Raw genomic sequence first — 24,635 nt, 5'->3', positions numbered from 1 at the left:
TGTTGGTGTGCAGGAATATAAATAGCTGTTCCTTTCTTCTGGACTCCCATGTGAGGATCTGAAGTGTATAGCTGTGCAAGTTTTTATCTGAGAATTTTACCATAAATGGCACAAACCTCTCTATTTAAGCATTTGCAGAACATGACCATGGAAACACAAGAAATAACTCATATTTTCATTGCAGAAACTAAATATTGCCCTGCAGGTCAGCACTAACTCATGAGGAGTCTCATGCCATCTTTCACTACTAAAGCTGAATTTTAGTGATACAGGAAATCTACCTCAGTATTTAGGGACAATCAATCACACCAGCAGCTTTTCAGAGGCATTTGATGGTTTCAATATTATTCTGAATTATTCTCAATAAATTTCAATGAATAGCTGTATAAAGCTCATAGTCAGCACTCTGGATCTGTTATTTTTCTGTGTTTTTTCATATTTTGGAGACTAATCATAAAAATTTTGCACAGGTACTTGAGAAAACAATTCTGTAAGGAATGCAACCGTAAAACAACTTTAGCTAAGAAGGATGAAAAAAGACCTGGCTCAAAAAGAGCAAAACAACTTCTAATGGTCAGAAATTTAACCACATCTGAAGGAAAAATTAATTTTCAGGAGATACCAACACTTGATAAATGACAGCTAATCTCCAGAATATGAGCTATGTTACTAGAGAAGTATTAAAATTAAAGGCTAGAGATCATATTTCATAGATAAGATTCTAATTATTTCTTATTTTCACCTAAAAATCCCAAACCACAACACTTCCATTTTACACAGAGCACAATAGGCATTACACCACCCAGTTTAGTAATCCAAAATACATGTAAATGTTGCTGTTTCTGATTCTGTGCCAAACAACGGGAAGAACTAAAGCATAGTATGAATCCAAACACATTTATTTGTTTAAGTGACTAAGCTTACTGTGCTAAAAGAGTATTTGGAGGGGTTTCATCATTTTAATCCTGTAGTAGGAAAGATTTGCTTATCTTTTTGGTACATACTAGGACAACAGCTATTATTACTGGAATTGGTTTTAGGGTTCCTACAAAATGTATAAAATTAGACTGTGCTCCCCTGTTTTAAAATCTCTATGTTATATTTCACACCCATGGTTGGAATGTTATACATTTAACAAACACCTATTATTTTATGCATGGACAATATTTACATGCAAGGAGACAGGATTATTTAAACATTCCTGACTTGGGATGCAAAAACTATATGTGAAGAGCAGAACCCCTGAAATTTAGTCATGACTCAAGTGTGATATGTAATCTTGAGCAAGTTCCTTCAATATTTAATCATCTGTAAAATGAATATCATAAACTCACATCCCAGGAAAAATATTTAAGTAATTTAGTTTATGTAAAAACTTTAAAGTCTTAATCAGAAAGACAATATAAAAGAATGTTTGAGAGCTGTATTATACCCATAAATGTAAATGCACGTGTGGAGAGCTGACAACAGAAAATCATAAGGGCAAGCCTCAGTATATTCAATTGGAAAAAAAAATGGTTATGATTTCTCAAAATTCAAGAGAATGTATCAAGTATCTTAACATCAATGAGTTTAGCATTTTTATCCTGCCTTTATTTGTGTATCATGTTTTTGATCTTGCAATATTCCTTTCCATATTTATCTAAGTTTAGCTTATTAGGCTCAGGTATATCCCTGAATTTGAATGATGTGTATAGATGTAAAAATATGAACAGAAATGGTCATGCTCCAGGACCAGCTTTCACACAGGTTTGTTCCTCCCATGAAGAAATTCCAAATCTCTTTCCTAGTCATCAGAGAGAGGGCAAATGGGTTCAGAAGCCTAAGAACACATTGCCATGTACACAATGTTCTTCCTGTGAAAGCTGCCAGTTGCATAACATCTGCACCACATTCAAAGCTGGCTGTTTAGAATGTGGGTTTAATACATTTAGCAAGTAATGTAATCAGTGGAACATCAGATGAACTAAAAGAAAAAAAAATAGTCAAACAGAATTTTGAGAAGGTAACATATGGGTCTTTTTCATCCTTTAGGGAAATCGTTAGCAATGTCTAAGAAAAAGTTCCAAATTATTGTTAGGATCATAGGGTATTGAAGCTAAGGCCATTATATAAGCCCAGTGTCTAAATATATCATAACCCAATTCTAGTTCATATAAGCACTTTGTGTAACCTTTATGGACAATAAAACTGGGTTACTGAAAGATTCTAAAGGAAGCCAAGAAACTTTGCGCAGTCAAAAACCCCACTGGTCCTCTGCATGCAGCTAATACAGAAAACATTTATGATTGTCTTAATCTGGGATTTATCACAATGTGTGGGCAGATTTTCTTAACAGGAAGGATTAGTGGGGGGGTGATTTACAAACTGGAGGTTTTTCCTTTACTCCTACATCTGGGATTCCCACACTATCATGTAAAGAGAGGCCAGAGCAAAAGGACAGCAATAAGAGGCAAACTGCTGCCTTAGCAACCATTTAAAATACCTCCCTGAAGCTTCCAGAAAGCATTCTTCAAGTAAGGGTATAAAATAGCAAGTTCATTTTCCTATGAAAGTGACCTATTGCTCAAGAGAGATTGTAGTGAAAAGCATTTCCCCATTTTCATTATTTGTTTGCTACTTTATGTCCCCTCTGTCCCCTTCTCTGCATTCTTCCTATTTAAAAGCAGTCTGTTAGCTGAAATAAGTTTGTGATAAACAGGCTAAAGAGAGCAATAACAGGTATAATTAAGTCTCTCATACAAAGAGAGTCAACTTTACTCATGCTGTTGAAATTAGGAAAAAAGAAAAAAAAATAAAAAAGATTAAATGAGCTCTAAGAGAACAAAACCCTGATATGTGCCTGACAAATAATGAATAAACACTGGCAATGCCCTAAGGAACCTCTACTACACTTCTGACTGTATTGAGATATATAATCATTAAAGTTATAGAACACTAAGCACTAAAGCTACCTCTTACATACTCATTCTTTTAAATGTTTCTTTTGAAAAGAAATGCAGGTTCAAATGAGCTGTGCCCACCCACAAGGAGAAAAAAAGAGGCAAGAGCAGCAACAGTGCCTCAATTCACATAGATGAGAATAATTGGAGCCCAGCTCAATCTGTGAAGTAAACAGAAGCAGGATGAAGGCTTTTCAATTTACACCTACAGCCTACAAATTAGTAAGCAGTCTGGTAGGGTGAGCTTGCCAGGGATTGCATAATAACCCTACTCCCAGCAACAATGCAGGGAACCAGGAACAAAATGGTAGCTCCATACCAGCAGGGAATTTCCCTTTCTAATTACTGAGTACCATGAAAAGCATTCCCAAGAGCTAAATGTCAGCTTTTTGTGTAACTGGATCGGGAATTTCTTCATTATTCTTGATTTATTCTCATCTGAAAATTAATGTCAATGCTGTTTTAAGAATCAAAAGTAACTATGCATAAAAAAATACAAATTATCTTCTGGCAAATATTACTTGAGAATTTATTTGGTAAAATAATTTTTATTTTGTACGAAAAGTTCAACAGATTATCAATAATTATGGCTTGTTTAAATATCTTGTCTATATCACCATTATACATTCACTTGTCTATATCAATTGAAACCAAAAGTACCTAATCCAGAAAATTCTGGTTTTGCAGAACATGTTGTGTACATTCTGATCTGCCTCTTATGCAACCATGAGAAAAGTAAGGCTGAATATATGATTTTCAGTTTTTCTCACAGATAGTGAAAAAGAAGACAAAACAGAGCAAAGGGGGATGGATAAATTATTTTTTAAAAAGCGACTCCTGAGAAACACAATCACAAGTTTCTGTCCCATTTCAAGGATTGCTCATATGTAGATTTCCACTTTGGGTGATTCCTGTAACAGATCCTTCCAGAGGGGCAACTACTTGGAGTAGGAGTCAAGAATCATTTCAGAAAACAAAACTAGGTAACTATAGTGGCAAGTGGTACATATTTCTAAATATATACCTGAACTTTTACTGCTTGATTAGTAAGTCAAACTCCTGTAAGTCATTCCTATAAGTAGCTCTCCTAATGGTACTGGAATGGGAACATTCATACTATGGATTGAGAGAAAGCTTGACTCAGAAGTGGTGTGTGGTGAGACCATATCTACTGGTGTTTTCCTGCTAGCGACACACAAAAATGAGAGACTGAGGAAAGGACCAGACTCAGACAGTGTAGGAGGCAAGAGAGCTCCTTATACTGAGAGAGGTCACAGAGTGAAGGGAGTAAGTCAGAGAAGTGGGAAAGCAGAGATAACCTTATCTTGTGATAGAAGTGAAAGCCAGATCTCCTGACTGATTAGGCTGACAGTCCTGCACAGGCAGCAGGGCAATTCTGTCAGAAGAAAAAAAATCAGCAGATGAGAAACCACCCATAAAACCATTACTCTTAGAGCAGCAATGACCTTGCTCAGGAAATCCACGCAAATCGAGATTCAGGGGACAGGCTGGAATCAGTGTGACTGGTCAGTGGAAATGTCATAGAATGACAGAACATGCTGAGCTTTAAGGGATCCACAAGGATCACTGAGTCCAACTTCTGGCCCTGCACAGGACAATCCCCAAGAGTCCCACCATGTGACCAAGAGAATTGTCCAAATGCTTCCTGAGCTCTTTAATGGAAGAGCACCTCATTCAGGTGATAATTAGGCAGAGGTTGAGAGCAAATGATAGAAGAAAATCAGGATGTGGGATAACAGAGCAGAAGTAATTCTGACGACTGAATTTGTTCCATATGTCTGAAGAGATCCTTTTGTGTAAGTACTTTCAGCTAGATATCCTTACAATCCCAGGCTTCCCAAAGCAGGGATGAACAAAGTCACTTTCCATTGAAAGTTCCAAGTTCTGTAAAAGTATGAAAGAAACAGAAACTTGTAGATTTTTGTTCTGGGATTCCAAACAGCCTCAACCTGGTCAGGGAAAGAAAACTACGTCCCAGACTTACTGCACAATTTTCAGAGAAAACAGAACAAAGAAAAACAAAGCATCCTGATCAGAAACATGTCCGCAAAGTCTCTTGGGTAAAGACTAGCACTGAAGCAAAACATCTGATGAGATTAGGATGAGAGAGCATATTTTCCAGTTGTATGAGTCCTTGCACATCATTCTGAGGACACCATTGCAGATTTCCATTCATCACCACATGAAGTGAAATGACCAAAACCATCTATGAAGGCATGTTGAGATAAAGCACCAAAAGGCAAACATGTTGAATGCAGCAGAATCAAAAGATATAGTCATTTCCTGAGCAGGTCTTGTATCATTGTGAGGTAGAATAAATACACTGGGATCAGATGACTAATGAGCCTGGGTTGTTAGGTCATGAGAAAGAGCTATCACAGCAAAGACAATCATCAGTTACGACAGTTCAGGGCAGCAGTGGAAGTTGAAACAAGATCCCTTGGCAAACACTGAGAGGTCACTACCACCATTAAAAAGGGAAGAGTTGCAAAGGAGGAAGACTGGCAGGTCTGAGAAGGCTACATTTGCAGCCTAGAATAGTGGAAGCTAAAAATATTGTCACTTTAATAATGCAGAAATGCCTTCTGAATTCAGGAAGTAGTTCTCAAGACAACAGGAATAGCAAGCAGTATTTTAGTCTAGCAGCAATTAATTCAGCAATGAGTTGCAGTGAGAAGTGACCTGCCTCACTTCACTGAGAAGCCTGAAGGAAGGATTTTGCCCACAGCAGCCATTAATGAGTGAGTCAGGTAGGTAAACTCCTGAATTTAAAAGAGGCATTTTGCTTCTTAGTCGCCAAAACCTCTCTTAACACAGTGGAGGGAAAAAGAAGGAAGAAAAAAAAATAAAAGAAAGAACTCCACTTAAATTTAATTGGGAGATATAGACTACCTATACTGGCATCCGTATACCTTCAAAAGTCCAGAGGACTGACAGCAGGATTTTCTTATAATCCATATAACTTGGCGAAATTGTCAAGCTGAGCCTCAGCCTTTATCATCACCTTCATTCACCCTTCTCCCCTCTGTCCCTACTGTCCCAATTCACATGATGTGAAAAGAAAACACATCATGAGAAAAGAGTGTCAGGTACAGACATAATTCCATATGTCCACAGCCTGTCATTGTAGGCTAGAAGCTGACAGGGCTCATTTGGAAAGAAGTGCAGGAATAAACACATTATGCCAGAAAAACCTTTCTTTTTAAAGCCCTGTGTCATTCTGGGGGTGGCATGCATGTCCAGCTCCATAGTTATCACAGTGAGGATTACAGGCAGTGATAGCTGGAACAGTCCAGCTCAGGAGGGAATACCTGATAAATGCTTACTAACCTGATGCAAAGAGGAAGTGCAAAGAACAAACACTTGCTCTAAGGTCCCATTGATTGGAACTGACATGCTGAAGGCTTCCTGATGCTGCATAAGGCAAACTACCTCAGAGGTAATTCTCGGAGCATTACAGAAGGGGATAGGAGCCAAGAGATAAGTGTGCTGATCTCTCTCAGTTAGAGATACAACCAATCCAGAGTAATTGGTGAGTGGCTTAGATTAAGTTGGTGAATTACAGGTGACAAAAGGGAAATCTAGGAAGGAAAGCTTAATGGCAACATTATAAATGAAGGAAAGAGATGATGAATAGATGTTTCCATAGACCTGGAGCCTACATAAGTCTAGAGTTATAACCCATGACAGCTGCCATATGGCAACTGCAAAGCATCTGACTGTTGCCAGAGGGGTTAAATGTCTCTCCTAAAATTTCACATGGCCCAGATGTCACCATCTGAAGAAAGATTATCTGAGAGAGAAATAAAAGTGACTTAGGCAGTTTACCTAGGCTGGGAAAAAAAGGGATATTTGAATTAAATCCCTTTAGAGTCACTGAGACAGATATGTCCACTTAAATGCTGCCTGGGGAAGAACATACAGCTTTTACTGATTGACAAAACAAAGTTAAAGGGATCCACACTTCCAAGAACCAGACTTTGTCTCAGAGCGAAACAATTGAAAATACAAAACTGACCTCTGGACAAGAAACAAGACCTGAATAGAGAACCCTCTTAAGGTATCAGATAATCCTAAACTCCAAAAGGCCCAGAATGGGACTCTGATGTGTCTGAAGAGCAGACTGGGATCTTCAAGGCAGAAAGGAACAGTGCTTCCAGTGTAATTTCCTCTCTTGAGAATTGATTTGTTAAGTGTCAGTGCCAAATTCCAGGAAACAATTATTTAATGAGTCTCTTTGGAAGTCTCTTAGAACCAGGAAATCTTGCAGTTAAATGTTAATCCAAAGAACAGAATAAACTAATAGATATTTTTCTTGAACGGGAGATTTAATTAGGCAATTCTGATATTTTGCCACTACGTAGTGCGGCTCTGCTGCTTTGGCAGAGTGCAAGGCAGGGCAGAAGTTTCACTTGAGATAATCCAGCTCTGATAAGCCTTGGGTTGGAAAAGCAGTCTGGAGTTTTCGCTAACCAATCTCAAAAGGTATGCTTCCTGTTTTTGGTTTACTGTTTTTAGAGGGTTTCTTTGGTTTGTGTTTTGGCTGGGTTTTTTCCAAAACAGAACTTGAATCAACACAAATTAAATATTTGTTTAGGCATAAACCTTTCCAAGAAACAAACTCTTACTGAGACACTATCATGATTTGAAGTCATTCTCAGGAAAAAGCTTTTCCCTGGCAGACATAAAAAAAACATAAAGAAAAGACAAAAATTAGATTAGATTAAAGAAAGAGGACTCAGTTTTACATGGCAAGAAATTAGATGCTTTTTTCCACAGCCAAGCAGGGAGACAGGGAAAGTGTGAAGAAAAAGACACATCAGAAAAGAAACTAAGGCCAAATTAACTAGAAAAGTTTTGGGTTTAAAAGTGGTAGTGATATAGCAAGAAAACCCTTAGAAAAGGCACTCCAGTAAAGCTGAGATGAGCAAGTTGTCAACAGAAGAATGAGCCCAGGCTGAGAAACTGAAACCTGTTTTTGTTTAGCAGCCAATCAAGTTACATTGCAAGTACAATTTAGTATTTATTTCCTCTCTGTACACATGTTAGTAGTTCAAAGATCCACTGTAATAAAATACATAACAAAATATTCGGAAATTTCTTATATTTTCTAATTTTGGCTGTGAAGTATTATGGTATGAATCATTCATTCTAAAAGACACAGCAGCTATGTATAAAACCAGCTGGGGGAGTGCCCAAGATGTAACAAACCAGTTGGGTCATACAAAACCGGAAAAACTTTACCACGTAAAAATGTCTTGTCTCATTCATAGCACAAGCTGAAACCAGAATAAAAATGTGAAGGAAGGAAGCAAAAAAACTGCACAGTGGGAACCCAGTTTGGTTTTTCTACAGCCCCAACAGGAGCAATGACTACCAGAGCTGCTTCTCTTCTGCAAGTTCCTGGTGCTCATCACTCTCTTACATTGCCTTTTACTGTTCTAAAGCAAGGCATAACTATCTCATGAGACAATTCCTTACCCAAAACCTTGCCTATAAGTGGTTCAGGGTGAGTTTTTTCCAGTGTACCAGAGACATTTCCATCTAATCTCATTCAAAGTCTTCACATTTTCCATACATTGCTAAAATTGGCAGTGGCAGACACTTTTTTTGGAGATTTTTATTTATAAACTCATATTTAATCCCTGAATTTTATGATATGGAACTTGGAGTTCTAAAGAAATGTGTGAAAGTCTCCATCAAGGTTAAACAATTCCACCCTATAGGAAAGGTGAGCTAGACCTTGGTTTACCATTATAAAATATAGGGGGTTTATGTCTAGAATAATATTTGCAATGATTCTTATGGAAAGAAAATTTGGGAATACTCTTGTAAATGCACAAGAATAGGAGATTTAACTTTTATGGACTCAGAATTCATGTCTACCTGCTTAGTCTATAAATTCTATAGCTGGCATATTCTGATTCTTTCCTATTTAAAATACTCCTGTAATTATAGCTTTGGATCATTACCTCCATATGCTTTTAAGCAGTAAGATGACAGACTATGTTTCAGTGATGAGATGCTGGGACAGCGAATGCAGAGAATGCAAACATGAGCAAAATACTTGGAAGTTCTGGGCACTTGTTAAAGAAAACATCATTTCATACACCTCAGAATAAGCTACTAACAAAATAGCCTGATGAGTTTATATTGGGATACAAGGTTTAAAAAAACCCCAAACATACAAACCTAATACAACATCAACATTGCACAAGTATAGGTTAATTTTTAATATTAAAAGCTTAAAAAATAATTGCAGTCATTAATTCTTTTTAAAACTATGAAAAAAACTTTGCGTATAAATACAAGAATAAATAATTTGAAATGCCTAAAAGCCTTTCAAGACTGCTTCTTAAAATGCTGGAGCATGGAGTTTGAGGAGCTGCTTTTTTTATGAGAGGTTGTAAAAATACCTTTTTATTTAAATGCCATGCTAAATCTATCAGTCAACTAAACAGCACCAAAAGAAGAGTGACCAAAAATAAAGGACACATTTGGGCTGTTTTTTCAGGGACTAAAGATAAAGGACCACTCACTTAGCTGACTACTCCAATTTTCCTTAAATGTTTTCTTCTTCAGCACAGCCTCAAGCTTTTATAAATGCCACGCCTTTAATGAAACCTTTATTCTTTCCACTGCTGTGCCAGCTCACTTTCTTACATTGGTTTTGCACTGGTGGGCTGTTAAATTCAGTGACCTAAACTAAGATTTTTTTTTTTTTTGGTTCACCCCTAGAGCAAAAAAAAAGCCAAAAGGACGCCTTCAAAAAAACTATCATGAAGGCATTTAGCACTAAACTATCACAAACATAGCAGGCATAACTTACAAATCCAACTACTAATTATGCCAAAGCAGTACAAAGAAGTGCCTAATTTTGACAGGACATTTTTTATATTGGGTGTTTAATTACCAAGTATGTTCACAAAAAGCACCGTTTTTTTTCTAGGACTGGATGGCATTTTGAAGGACAGGATTGTAGTTTATAGCTTTCTTGATAAATTGAATGAAGCTCTACATAAAAAAAAAAATGCACAGAGGGAAAATTAGGAATCACAGCAAAGACAGCAACACTTGAAGGAAAGGATTTGGGGCTTTATCCTGCACCTCCTGTACAATTCCATGCTCCTGCAATACAGGTGAGTGGCATTCACTGAGAATATTCATCCTGAACACAAGGTTCTCCAAAGCTGTGCCTGGCACTCCAAAGGAATACTCTATCCAAATTCTATATGATTTTTGCTGTGGGTCCAGATTGACTCCAGTGGACAGTTCTGAGGAATATGAGACTGAAATCTCAACTTTACTGCAGAAAAAGCAAAGTTGGAAGAAGATGGCCTACAATGAAAATATGAATATTTTAATAAGGAACAGGTAGAGACTGTGTGGCACTGGAGGGAGAGTAAAGGAAACTTCACAATACCTCATAAGGTACCAAGAAAATTCTTAATGTAGGAAGACAATCTCACAAGAAAGCAATTTAACCACTATCCATGAAGATTCAATTGGGATGTCAGCAAAAGCTCTACAAAGCCATCCTTAAATTTTCTGTAAAATATAATAGATCTAAGTGTTTAAACTTAGAGACATGAATTTGTTCTTCTGGTGGAACACTTCAGAACAAATACACAAAACATCCACCAAAAATTTTCTTGAATATTTATCCTTCCTCAGAGAACAAAAATAGATAAGACGAGGTTCAGCACTAAATTTCTGTTATTCTACATTATTTATCAGACCAAATTTATTACTCTGCATACATATGTTGATTAAAATGGCCTATATAGATACTCTTCTACAGTCAGTCAGTGGTGATTGTTGCCCTCGGGTTTAATTTGCCTTTGAAACAATTTGCAGACTGTTGCTAAACATTATAAAAGAGAAAGATCAGCAGTCTGCATGACAAGAGCTGGGAATGGTTTGTGTAAAGAGGCCAATGGGACAGATACCCAAAGCTTTCAGAGAGCCTCACTGCTCTCCTGAGTTATACAATTACCACTGGCATAAATAATAGCCCTATCACTATATCGCCAAATTTCTGTGACTGAATTTGGCATCTTGGATTCCCTAGCCATATTTAATTTAGCTATTTAACATGTGTTTGTGGGAGACAAAGTGATTTATTTTAAGGCTGAACTGTGTCTTGTGTGTACTACAAGGACAAAAAAAACCACAAAAAAGGAAGTTTGGCTGCATTAAGTAAACAAACAGAGTAAAATCAGATTTTAAGGTCTCACCTGTCTCAGAGGAAAACAGATTTAGAATGGTGGACTCCAAACTACACTTCTCTAAAGGTTTCACGTATAGAGGTAACCAAAAGGGGTACAGAAAAAAATACCTGTTCAACCAAGAATTTTAACAGCTGTGTTATTTACAGGATTATGACCCTGCAGCTTGGTGGTTAATGAAGATTGATCATACCTGGTGACCTGCAGAGTCACACAAAAGTAAATGAGCCATGAAGGGGTTAGAGCAGCTGCTTAAGTCCAAAGGGGCTGCAGCACTCCACCCACTCCAGCTGGACTGTGACCCCTGAAAACAGTGCTTTCCCAGCTTGAGTACACCACATCCACGGAAAAAACTCCATGTTAGTCCTTCTTCACTTCCTGACTACTCCAGCTCCTCTACAGCACCTTGAGGCACTACCCCTGCTGGTGAGGCCAACACTCTAGCTGTGCAAAAGCACCAGCACCAGCCACAGCCCCAGCGGGGTCTGGCCCTGGGCACAGAGGGGAGTCAGGTTTTCTCCAGGAAATGTGTAACTCACATTTCACAGTTTGAAAGCAGCACTCAGAGGCTTGCAAATCAAGTGTTTTATAGTCTCTAAGTCATGGAAGGAAAGTCTTATTTGGTCAACTACCATTTCATTCTATGCTGGTTGTATTGGAAAATTTTCTAATATGAATGAAGCACTTGCTTCAAGCAGTGCTTTGTTTTGACTATGGTTTGAAGATTAGATATGTCTCCTCATGGAGGCAGAGGCTTATGCCTGAAGTCCAAAAGCAGCATTCAGTCTCTTGCCACTATTAAGGAATTTTCACTGAGTTCTGTTCCACTGTGTAACCCTTTGAATGACATATCGTCCATCTGAACACAGGAAAAACAAAACTGTGAGTGGCATTCAAGTTACTGTACACACAGCTTCTTCTTACTCTGCACACCTGTTTAGCCACCCTTAGCAACTTCACCTTCTAATAAAAACACAGTGAAAACCCTTGAAATAGACATCTTTTTTCTTCTGGTTGCTACCACCCAGCCATGACACAAGGGACATCTGTATTTATCACTGCAAGCATCCTTTGGAGACCTAAATAAGAATCTTACCTCTGTATCCAGAGAGGCAGAACAGTGAGACACCATCTAAACAAACTTTAGGGAATTGTGCTAATGTGGGCTGAGCATGGTGAGTACTGTTTGTGCCACAGATGGACAAATTTAATAATGGATAACCTTTGAAACTCCCACCTACCAATATGAACACCGAGTTCAGATTGCAGCCCATACAATGCAGCCAATTAAACAACCTTCCCTCAACTGACACCCATTGGGCACTTTTTTTCCATTTATATAGAATTTCCATTTGCTTCCCACTCTGCTAACTTCAAAATGCCTCTGTACTTCAGCAACCTTAGTGAGTTTCTCACTGGGAATTAGACATGAAGACAAAATTCAGGCCAAATTTTTCCCATTACCAAGACCACAGAGATATTAACAACTGAAATGAAGAAATTAATGGTCACAAGCTTCTTTTAAAATAGATGAAACATCACTATGTCTACTTCTTAAAAGTAGCTGATCCTTCAATGCTAGCTTATTCTTAAACCCAGCTTTATTAAACGTCCATATTAAAAAGAATTCTTCCAAATCTGAATCTGTTTCATTTTAAGGAAAATGAAGTATTCAAACCTCAAAGAAATTCTCACTTATTCTAGATTTTCTTACGAAATATGTGAAAGCCAGACAGAGGCCTCTAAGCAAACCCAATAGGAAAACAGGGTAATTATTTGAATTTGTATATCATATTTTCTATATACAAAAATATAGAAGAAATATAGGAAGAGATGTTGATTTCTGTCTCCTTGTAGATCACCAAAATTGGAAATTTTGAGTATTTCCCTTGAAAACCTGTAAACCTGAGGCAAATGAGGTCTTTCACCTAGAAATCATTATTAAAATTACTGCTAATATCATTTTATATCCTGTAAATTATAGTCAATATCATTCAACAATATTTCTAAACCTGGAAAATCAAACAGCAAACAATACCACATGTGAGAACCAAACCTACATACTTCATTTCTACCCTCTTTCACAAATATGATATATATTCTCCATTTCCAGAATTCCCTGCATGAAGTAGCTGAAAATAACAGTTTGTGAATCATCACTCTGGATTCTAATCCTTTTAATAATAAACATTTCATCCCACTGAATGTGTTCATTAAGTAAAGTACTACTGAGCATAAATAAAACAGCAGAATCTAATTTATGAATGATAAAACAGTCATTACCGCCATGGTAAACACTTCTCAGAGTCATGCTCTACATCTCAGTGGACAAAAATATCAAGGCAAAGAAATACAAAAAACCAAAATGTGAATAGAATAATTTTGATATTCACTTTGGATAAAAAGTTCAGGTGTCCTAGGCTCTAGTTCAAATAACTTATGCTCATTATAAACTGTAAGAATGTGGGAAGGCAAGCTGAAGTCCAGGTACAGGACCCTTGATCCCTTGAACATGCATGGAATACAAAAGATGCTGTGTTGTCCTCATGTCAACCTCCACAAATATTTATGCTTACTTAAACAGAATCTGCATTCTGCTGTGTATATAAAATTTCCCTTTAAGCCAAATTAAGGGTAAGGAAGACTCCAAGGCTTGGAGGTCAGGGAAAGTTCTCTCACCTGGAAAGATCCTGCATGGTCTTCCTCTTTGTCACCTTCTTTTCCTTCCTTGAGGGCGATCAGCGTGAACCCTCGAAAGTAGGCAGGAGTGGCAGCAGAAAGCGTCACTGGGATGTGATGAACAGAGAAATAATGAAAACATAATATTAATTGTGAAATCAGCAACTTGCATACAATTTCACAGCTTGAAAGGTGTGTGTTCTAATTTGGCATTAACTAAAGCTAGGGCACTAAGAACAGGCAGCCAAGCCAGCCAGAATACAAAATGTTCAATCCAAGTTTCCACATAAACTGAGAAACACTGGCATGAAATACTTCAGCTTTTTTCTTTTACCTCAATTTTTTTTAAGCAGATTGATAATCTGCTCAGATTTACAGGAGGGTTGTTTTGTTGGTAGTTTGGGGATGGGAACACATGTGCTAGGGGTTTTTCTCCTTTGTGGTTTTTTGTGAGGGTTTTTTTGATCTGTTTTTGGAGGTGAGGGGTTGTTAAACCTAAGGGAGCATCCCTAAATATTTGAATTCAGTTTTTGTCCTGTTCTGAGCACAGACAAGGCATTTTAGTACACAGAAAGTCTCTGTAATGCCAGATGACCACATTGCCTGCTCCAGCTCAGCCACACTCAACACAGCACTCCAGCGTCTGGAAATGAGGGATCTCAAAATATCCTTCCTTCACTTCATCCTCAGGGCAAAACAGGACACAAAGTTAAACTCATGGCTGAAGCTGACCTCTAAAGGTTGTGCTGCCAGCTCTGATTGGAAAACGAATCCCACACATCAGCAAACACCCTTCTTCACACATCTGTCTTGACTGGGAAGCAGTGTTGGATCCACCAGCAGAGCCCAGATAATGTAATGCTGACTAATCTGATTTTGCCGTGCTCAGCATCAGGATTAAATCGCTGATTTTATGTCAGGGCAAGACAGCTTTGTATCATCTTTCTGTTTGCCATCAGCAGCACCCAAGCACCACCCAACACCACCTGAGTTCACAGAATCACAGGATATTCTGGGGTCCAAGGGACCCACAATGGTCATCAAGTCCAGCTCTTAAGTGAATGGCCCCTACAGGGCTTGAACCCATGTTTTTAGCACCAGGCTCTAACCAGTTGAGATAATCTCAGGGTCATCAGCTGACCTTCCTTTGAACACTATCAGAAAGAGAGAATGAAGCAGAACTTCTGAAATTGCCAAACTCTCTTCAACAAGTTATGGGAATCCTTTCCTGAAACAGGAGTAAATTTTAGGAAAAAAAAATTATTCTAGAATTAAAGAGAGAGAAAACTGAACTCTTAATGTTTTTAAGAAGCTTTTACTTTAAGCATAATCAGGCAGCGTCGCCTGTAGTACTTTATTGTCACACTCTCCAGCCCTGACAGGCACAATAAAAACTGAAGACCACCCACAGTTTTCAGAGCAAACTGCAGCTACCAAGGCTGCTCCATAGAAGAATATCCACAAGAGACTCCCTCTCACACAAATGGGCTGTGAGGGGTAGAATCACACTGCTAAAAATTACAGATTGAAATAGATAAAGATATGGACTTCAAAATATGCCCAGAGTTCATTTGGAACATATGGAGAGCTCTTTGATCTAGAAATTCAGTAGTGGAAAAATATAAAATAAGCTATTTGAAAATTTCTAGCATTATGCAGCTGTCTTTGGGTCTAAACTCCATGGTGTTTGCACAAATACCCAGCTTTTCTGACTATATGTGAAAGACAAGGGTTGGAGAGATTTATATCAATTTTTAACTTTTTGAGTAAGTGCCATGCTTAGACCTATAAACCTACAAACACCTCTACAAATCTGGGGTAGTGATTGACATAATAGCAAGTCCCCTAACTCTCAAGATTTTTAACACACTTTTCATTCCATGGAACCTTATTATGAGGTTAAATGTCATGTTTTTGGGGGAGAAAGAAAATTTCACATATTATATACCGAAACTGAGCAGCACTATATTGTCATTAAAATTTCTGCTTGCTTAACTAAGTATTGGTCCAATTCATTAATTCATTTTCTGCCAAATAATTACTATGATTAGTCCAATTTTGCAAACTTCTGCAGCTCTATCTAAATGAAAACCCACAGGCAGCCTCTCAGTTGCAATAACTGAGAACAGTACACTGCTGAACTCAACAGAGATGAACACACTACTCCTGCTTGAGCACTGATTCTTAGAAATTAACTGCCATAAAGGACGTTTATGTGCAACAAATTTTTCCATATCATATGCAATTAAAGACTCTGAATCACTATGAGTAAAAGGTTACACCAGAAATACTTAAATATGTATGCAAGCAGAGAATCCAGCTGTGAATTGACTCAACAGTTATTTTCCTCACAAAGTTACAGATCAAACCAAACAGTTTTCAAAATTCTAAACACCTACCTACAAAACAGAGAAGATCTGAAATGCTACAGAACCATCAGAAAAAAAGCACAGGGAAGGCAATTCCAAAGCCTGACTCATAGTTTTTGAATGCCTGGGGTTAGCAATACTCCTGCTGCGGTTGCAGTCATTTTAACCCGAATAAATCCACGCTCCCTCCACCAGGAGTGATGCCGCCCTCCCCCAGCCCGCGCTGCTCGCTCAGCAGCCGCATCCAGGCAGCTGTGCTCTCAGCTGGGCTCGGGAACACGTCCAGCTGAAAAGTAAAACAAACCGAGCCCAGCCGGAGAGTTCAGCTGGGTCCATCCCTGCGCGGGATGGCTGCTCCAGGAGCGCTTGCGCCAGCGGCGGGGACACGGGGACACAAGAGAGGTGCCAGCAGGGCAGGGACCCGCCCGAGCAGGGCAGGCTGACTATTTAGCGTCTGTGCAACCTCGGCTCAAGGGCTGCAGTGCTTTGGGAGCCCTGAGCTAGGCCAGAACACAGGGCACCACCTGAGCTGGGAAGGTTTCTGTCAGCGCTCTGAACTACCCGTGTGCTGAGATGACACCGCAGCACAAGGGTTCATCCCGAGCGCTCCCAAAAGCAGAGCTTGCTCTGAGGATGGCTCCGGAGTCACTGGCTCTGGGCTCGGTGTTTCAGCACAGAGAGGCTCACACTGCACAGGCAGCACTGGGAAGCTGTCAGACCACATCTGGTTTTCACAAGAGAGCAGCTCTTTGTTGCATAAGAGCTGAGAGTTCTTGGGCTAAACTCTGCCATTTTAAACAACAGCTGAGTCCTGCTCACACTGCGTTCACACTAATTAAATTTCACTGAACAATATGAACTTCCTGCAAAGATGAGTTAAATCTCAGTGCAAGCCTCAAAGTTAAGGATTTCACTTTAAAGGGAAGATTACATATCAGCAGTTACTTTTGTCTGCTTCCATCCCTCCGGCAAATCTCTAATTACTTTACAAGTTGCACTTTGGCACACACCTTCAACATGTTCCTCTTTCCCCAGTGTCCCCAGCGAAAGGTGGGGTGATCAAAGCAGTTGCTCCTTTGGTTTCAGGCAGGAAATCTGACTTTTCACATCCTACACAGCTGCAAATCCTGTGCTTTACATTGCACAAGTACCAACAAATCCATGTTCCAGATTATATATTTTTATCCATATTTTGTGAAACATGGGAATGGCTAATATAGTCACAGAATGAGTGCTTGTTTGCAAAGTGTTTGAACGTTAAGGGGGGGAAGAAAGAAATGGAAAGAAAAAGACTCAACATTCCTGAGAAGAGAAGTCCCCAAACCAATGCAATGTAGCACAACACCTTAAATGAGAGTTTCCTCAAAAACTGAGAAAGGGAACTGACGCACAAATGGAAATTCCATTAAAACCAGAAACAGCATCCACACAGAAGGTATATTTAAGGATTATAACTAGTCTAATCCTCCTTTTCTTCAGAATAACAATTTCATTATATCATAGCAGAAGTTGTGTCTACTGCATGTTAGCATGTGAAATGGACATACCACTGCCTTTTTATAGAAGCAATTTTATTTACATTTTAATAGCACGAAACTTACCTAATTTTTTCATGGAAATCTCAAGCAATCATTAATCTAACTTTACAATCAAGAAAGCCAGGACTGAGTATTTTCAAGGATCATTACCCTGTAGCACCATCCAAACTTAAGGCTCGTTTGTGTCTTTCAATGCAGTGGCACAAATGGAACTCTGACCTTCAGTGGAGACAAGAGCATCTCCATCAAGGCTGCAGGTAACCAGCAGGGAGGAGAGGACCTCGACCCTACGGTGGTGTGCCCACAAACCTGGTCCTGCAGGAAGAGCTTCCCACCACATGCATTTGTCTGTCTGCTCCACAAGTGGAGAGGCAACAACATTGCAGCTTAAAGTACCAGGCAGGTGGAGGCCACCTGCAGGTTACAAGTCCCAGATAAGGTGTCATAAATCAGTCATGGGACTCCACAAAGACCACAGCAACTGCTGCTTTGTTAGGCACGAGGGAGCAAAGGAGGATGGCTCCCTAGCCCTGTGCTACCACATTTGTAATTATCTGAAAGGAGAATGTGCCCTTATTTAGTGCTGCCATTGTCTGCAGACAGAGGAGGTGAACGCCTGAACACCCACTCAGAGAAGTTATTCAGTGCCCAGGGCCACTGTTTTCTATCCTAGTTCCAGAGGTGGAAAACCAAAGTTTCACAGACCCATACACACAGATCCAGTCAGGGTTTCCTCTTAGGGCAAACAGATTCTGCTTGATCTAAAGGTGAATAACTGCAAGAGAGCCATAAAAACTTCCCCAAAGGCAAACAGCAGCTGTGAACTGTGGTCTCCTGATTCCCACACTGCAAGAGTGTTGAGATATTTCCTCCAGTCTTTGCAGCTTGAGAGTTTGATGTGCTACATCAGCCAATGTCATGAAGATAAATGGATGTCCCTATGCTGTCACTTTTGTGGAGTACATTTGCATGTACAGTTAATTCCTGTGTTATCCACCTTGAAAATACTAGTTTATTCCAAAAGCCCACTACAGAATGTGCCAAGGATCCAGATTGCATTTAACCAGGCAGGGGCCATGGAAACAGGAATATCTGGCTCCAATGCTAAGGAGCTTGTGCAAGTCTTCTGCCACATTGAATATATAATAATTTGCAGATAAACAAACAAACAAACAAACAAACCCCTACAGACTTGTCATAACATCTCATTTTTTTAATCATTAGTTGGATTTTCTATCCTTTGCTTATGAGAGTATTGAAGTTCCTGTTAGACTGCAGCAGTGCCTTTGAAAATGAGCTCTCAGAACTTTCTGTATGTTGTTAGTCTTTACTGCTGCTGTAGATAACATTTATGTTACAGCAAAATTTACTTGTGTTCTTCCAACCATTCAGGAAGTGTCCTTAAAGAACTATCTGCACACCCTAATGTACCACCTGAATACTTCAGTCCTAAGTATCAGAAACACATTTTGTTCTACATTTTAACTTTTTACTATTAGCTGTAATTTTCTTACTTCCAAGGAGCTATAATAGCCTAATGTGGTTTTATTAATTGAGTTCCTAATGCCAAGACCTAATATCTCCAGAAAATTAGTTCTGCTAATTCATCTGGGAGTTTTTTTTCTTCCTACATTTCTGTGCAATAGAAACATCTTTGGTAGATGACTGAAAATGTCCACCAACATTTCTACAGAAGTGAATTCCAAAACTTTTAAAGAACATTCACATTTGTCACTATCAAAGAACATCTTTGTCCAGCTTAGTAGATGCATCAAACTGACATGTAACATGAAATATTTCAGACTCAGGGTACTAATCCTAATGTCTGGAATAGCTACATGCACACTTTTATCTCCCTAAGTATACTAAGATTCCCACGTTCATGCAATGGGAAAACATTGCTCTTTACCCTGGATCTAAGAAACACTTAGAAGAATCTCCCAAATATTTTCTTCCAAAGTGATACCTACAAAATATGTTAGTTATGGTACCTAAAAATGTCCAAATTCTTTTTAAAGTGCTTTTAAAATAAAAAGTTAGCAGGATAGTCCAAGAAGATTTATCTCTGAAGGTATTATACAGTGAGGCAGGAAAAGTGACCAAAACCTGCCTTTGCCTATTAATTAGTAAAATACACCTAAATGTGGTTTGGAAGTTCATTTCAAGGATTGTATGCAACATGCTCAGGGAAGAACGAATGCCTCCATCTCTTATTTACAGTGGTCGTTAGCACTGTCTCTGCCTCTTTTCTGTTTGAACCATCTGTTCATTTACCCAGGAAAAAAGAGGGGTGGGATAAACGTAAGTGGAAAATGTGGGAAGTTGGCAGTGTGCTGTATCATGTTTGCCCATATGCTAACTCATTATATTAACATTCGTATTTCAGGGCAAGAACAATTAGCTCCGAGTTTCCTCTCCTTCCTGCTGAGTGTTAAAGCTTCTCCCATGCACTGGGCTATATTTAAAGGGATAGGAAGAAATCCCACAGAAGTAGGTAAACGGGGGAAGAGTGTGGTTTGTATCGCTGCAACTTGTGATCTTGTGCTAGCGCTGAACCGGTGGAGAGGATTCATAAAAGAGAGGAAATTCCTCCTAATGAGGAATGCTTGGGAGTAAAGTGATACACTGAAACCCAACTCCCTCTCACTTGTCATGGAAGCATCCCCAATAAAGTAATGCGTGGGAGTATATTCCCCTGTCTTAACCCACACAGTTACACACACACACGCCAAGAGGCATCCAGAGATGACAGGCAGAGACACGTTACAGTTCCAGAGCCACTTATCCTGACCAGTATCGCTAGTATGGGATGTAGAGGATGTCCGACTTACCCCGGTAACTGTTTCCAGGCTTGTAAAATTCTGGGTCGCCCTCCACCCTGAGGCTGAATTCATTGTACCCTTCCCTCCTGGTGCCTTGGGCTCGCAGGATCCGACTGCAATATCCCTCGGATTTCGCGGCTTTCTCCAAGGTTTCATCGGAAAAGCCCTTCGCCACCAAGGGGAAAGTCAGCGCCAGGAACCGCAGGGCCAGCGGCTGCAGATGCGCTCCCATCCTCGGCGCTCCGCACAACTTTTTGTCGCCGGGGCGGCGGTGCCCGGGAGCGGGGCGGCGATGGGAGCGGGCCGGGGGGCACGGGGGGGCACGGAGGGCAGGGCACCGCAGGGCTGGGCTGGGCTGGGCAGGGCACGGCAGGACGAGCTGAGCGGTCCCGGGCAGCCCCAGCCGGCAGCGGCCCCCAGCGTGAGCCTGCCAGGTCGGATCGGAGGGACCGGCTGGGCTGCTGCCGGCGAGAGGGAGGGGACAAGCAGGGAGGGGGCAGAGAGGGAGGGGACGGGAGAGAAGGGGAGGGAAGGAGGGAGGGAAGTCTGATCTTGCCCAGATCCCGAACTGAAGTGCTGTTTTGTTTCAGAGCGTGTGATTAGCAGCTCGGTGATGTTTACTTAGGCGAGCTGAATTCTCAGGGTTTGGTGAAAGAGCGGAGCAGGGGACGCTGCTGTCTCCCAGACACCCAGCGCGGAGCTGCTGCCGCTCGGCCTGAGCCCACAGACCTGAAATTAATCACCCGCATTCCTGCCCAAGTCTATAGTTACTGTAGGGATAACAAGGCTCAAAGAATTTCCCGACACCCTTCCCGTCTTTCTCCAAAGCAGCAGACATGATAAACGTTACCAGCTAAACCAGCGCAGACGGACCGAGGCAGCCCTCGCCCGCTGCACGCCTGACGAGCGAGGAGCATCGGCTGCAGCTGCTCGGGTACCACGGAGGAGACAGGGAGAGAGCTGCGGGGAGGTGGCAGTGCCAGAAACACGAGATCCCTCTCCACACCAGCCTGTCACTGTGCAGATCACGGATGCAGGCTGTGTGAGTATGCTCACAACAGCTGGGAGCGCAGCTCACCTCCGTGAACGTGGGAGGTCTGCTCCAACACTCGGGAAAATCCCGGCAGATGCAAACGGGAGAAAGCAAGGAGAGAGCAGGGCTCATTATTTTGCCTTTACACAAGGCACACTGAGGCGCAACGACACTGAATGACTTATCCAAATCCACAAAAGAAGATTACAACAGTGAAAAAAAGAAAGTGAACCTAGACCCCTGGGGTCCCTAACTCCAGGGTTTTGATCCTAAAATGCTTCTCTCTCTCTCCCTCCACTGTTTTGTAAGTGAAGGAGAAAGTCAGAAAGGTCTTCAAGTAGGACCTGAATACTTTCAGGATGACAGATGCACAAGAGGTCACAAATCCCTTTCTAAGCCCTTTCCTCAGGATAGGACTCTAGCAGATGGATAAATGCAATTGCATTTATGCAAAACTTGCAAGAATGAAAAAGAGCAAGCAGTTTGAAGTCCTCCTAGAACCCACTAAGGCACTTGTTAGCATCAGATTTGCAAAATTTTGGGTTCCAAACTTACCTTTGTAAGTTGATTAGCAGCAACCTCGCATTGTGTGCCAAATCAGGGTGTTTATTTAAGTTGCCTGTGAAGATGCAGGACCTTTCACTTTTTGAACGGTTACTTGCCAAGAGCTTTGCTGCTGCAAGCTTGTTTATGTTTCAGTCTCTATGTTACATGCTTATAAAGAACGTAAACTGTCACAGCCTCAACCTATTCATTCACTAAAGATGTTAACAAAGATGGGATTGGTTGGACCAGGTTTTAGCTTTTACTGCAAACACAGAGCTCCTGGTAATGTCCCTCCACACGCCTGTGAAGAGGTGGTAGTCCAGCTTTTGTAACCACTCTGAGTGGTAACATCCAATCCATAAGGACATGCCTGCTTAGACACCTGCTACAGTGGCTAAGGCTGACTGCAGAGATTTCCACTGCTGAGAAAAGAGTCTGGTTATGGAAGGATAAGTGGTCTTGACAGCACAAGTTTCTTTTTCTCATCCTGAACATCCTGCTGGAAGAAGGAGAACGAGCAATCCTGACTTTCCAGTGGAATATGCCAGGTTCTCTGCTTCCACTCAGTCTGCTCCCTTCACTATTTCCCTTCTACCCAACCTGCCATTACTGGGGCAAATCTTTAAGGCAACAATATTCAGTCTGCTTTTGCTACTGCAGCTATGAGTTGGCACAGCTAAGCAGAATATTTCATTTTGTGCTTCCAAAGACCCATGTTCATGTGGTTAATTAAGTGACTACAGTTCAGCAATGTCATAAACCCTTGGGTCTCATTTGACCATGATCTTCACCTCATTCATTGATGAGAACAAGCTTTGCTTTATGCAGGCTCCTCAGTCAAAGATGCCTGTGAATTTGATTAATTCGCCATATTTGACTTCTCATTTCTTTTGCTGAGATTGATTGAAAAGCAATTACCTGACTAAAGTATTCTTGACAGGAACTGCACAGGCTTCTGCACAATCCACCTTTGTTTTGAGCCAGGGCATTGTGCTTTAACTCAACACTTCTCAAAGTGTTTCAAGTCCTTTTCAGATTTCTGGGGACTTTATACGGTAACTAATTCATCAGCATCTATTGACTCTTAATTTTCAATAGATTTCATATCTCTTACTTTTTAATTCCTGAATTGGCCTGTCCTGTTGCTTCTAGTACTTTTTTGTTCAAAAGCATTGTAAAGTTTCCTAGAAAGGCATAATACAGTGCCTTGCTAAAAGTGAATGTTCAACTTAGCAACTGATGTAGACAAATTAACCTGCACTGCCTACAGCCACGAAATGAGTAATTTGTTGTGGAGACAGTTTAGAATGTGGGCAATGTCATCAAGCATGGGCATCCTCAGGGTTTTCTATTTGTTCTACTAATTAGTGTGTGCTTGCCTAAAGCATCCAGCGTGATGTATCAGTCAGAGATGCATGCAAACTGATGAGCCCAACCATCCATGGCAAATTTAACAGACGAAGCCTCGTATCTTAGAGACTGCAGTGCTGCTTTCCTTTGTGCACTTTCTAGGATGAATAAAGTTGCTGTCCATGACTATTAGGCATAACAATCATTACTGGGATAATATTGCATCTGATGGAGCTGTAATGGTTGGAGGAAACTCCCTCTCCCCTCCCCCTCGCTTTCACAAAGTGGACTTTCCTAACAAACAGAATAATTTCACAAGATCAGCAATCTTTCTTACTTTTTGCTTCCCCAGTAAAGGAGCCCATATTTTCCAGTGACATTCTAAAAGACTGCACTAACTCCTGCATTGACTTGAAGATATGATAAGTGGCATTTAATTTTTTTTTCTCCTTCTGTTTCTGTGATTTCAAATAGTTGTTTGAAGTCTTGGCTATTATCTACAAAGCAACAATGTGCAACGCAATTCTTGGCTACACAACACCTGATTTTTAGGCACCCTAGACCTCAAAGTAAACCAGTGCCTCAGGTAAATATCTCAACTGATTACATGAATATTAGACCCCTTAAAAGTGCCAGTTCACAGAGCAGAGGCCAAAAAAACTAACAAAAATGAAACATTGGGGTGAGAGGTGCCCTAAACCTCACAACTATCAGGTGCTTGATAACTTCTCTAGGCTGTAGGCTTCACCTCCCTAAACCCAGGAGCTTCAGTATTTTCTGTAAATAAATATAATAATAATAACAACAGAGGGGTACATCTCTTTCACAAGATATCTGACAGGAATGTTACTCACTTTTACACAAGAGCTAATGATTAAAATATTCCTGTAGAATGTCAGAGACAAATGGGTTTCAGTTTCTCGCTTGGTTTGCAAGTCCTCAGATCCTCATCTCTCAGGAAACTGCTAATTGTGAAAATCTAAATCTTCTCACAGCACCCTCAGTCCCTCATGGAAATTTTAGACTTCTAAAGTTGATCTGATGCTCAAACGATAGGAAAGAAATTGAGGGTGTTTTATCAATTAGAATGGATTTTCTGGAGACAGA

General features: G+C 40.3%; 1 protein-coding gene across 2 annotated transcripts in view; it reads right to left on the bottom strand.

Moving 5' to 3' along the window:
* SPON1 (spondin 1) overlaps positions 1 to 24,635 on the bottom strand; it is a 288,707-nt gene that overhangs the window by 153,339 nt on the left and 110,733 nt on the right. Inside the window, exons 1-2 of one of the 2 annotated variants that reach the window (XM_085063049.1) lie at positions 20,609 to 21,081; positions 13,871 to 13,977 (exon numbers count right to left, since the gene is read on the bottom strand). In XM_085063049.1, the coding sequence (XP_084919175.1) occupies positions 13,871 to 13,977; positions 20,609 to 20,831 (330 nt within the window). In that variant the 5' untranslated portion in view covers positions 20,832 to 21,081. Of the gene's footprint in view, positions 1 to 13,870; positions 13,978 to 20,608; positions 21,082 to 24,635 lie in introns of those variants that run through there. The other variant, XM_085063050.1, reaches the window with a different exon arrangement.

Source organism: Lichenostomus cassidix, chromosome 5, assembly GCF_008360975.1.
Source record: "Lichenostomus cassidix isolate B80296 chromosome 5, HeHo_3.0, whole genome shotgun sequence".
Lineage (NCBI taxonomy): Eukaryota > Metazoa > Chordata > Aves > Passeriformes > Meliphagidae > Lichenostomus > Lichenostomus cassidix.
The sequence above is the reverse complement of the archived record's forward strand: the minus strand, read 5'-3'. Positions and strand labels throughout refer to the sequence as shown.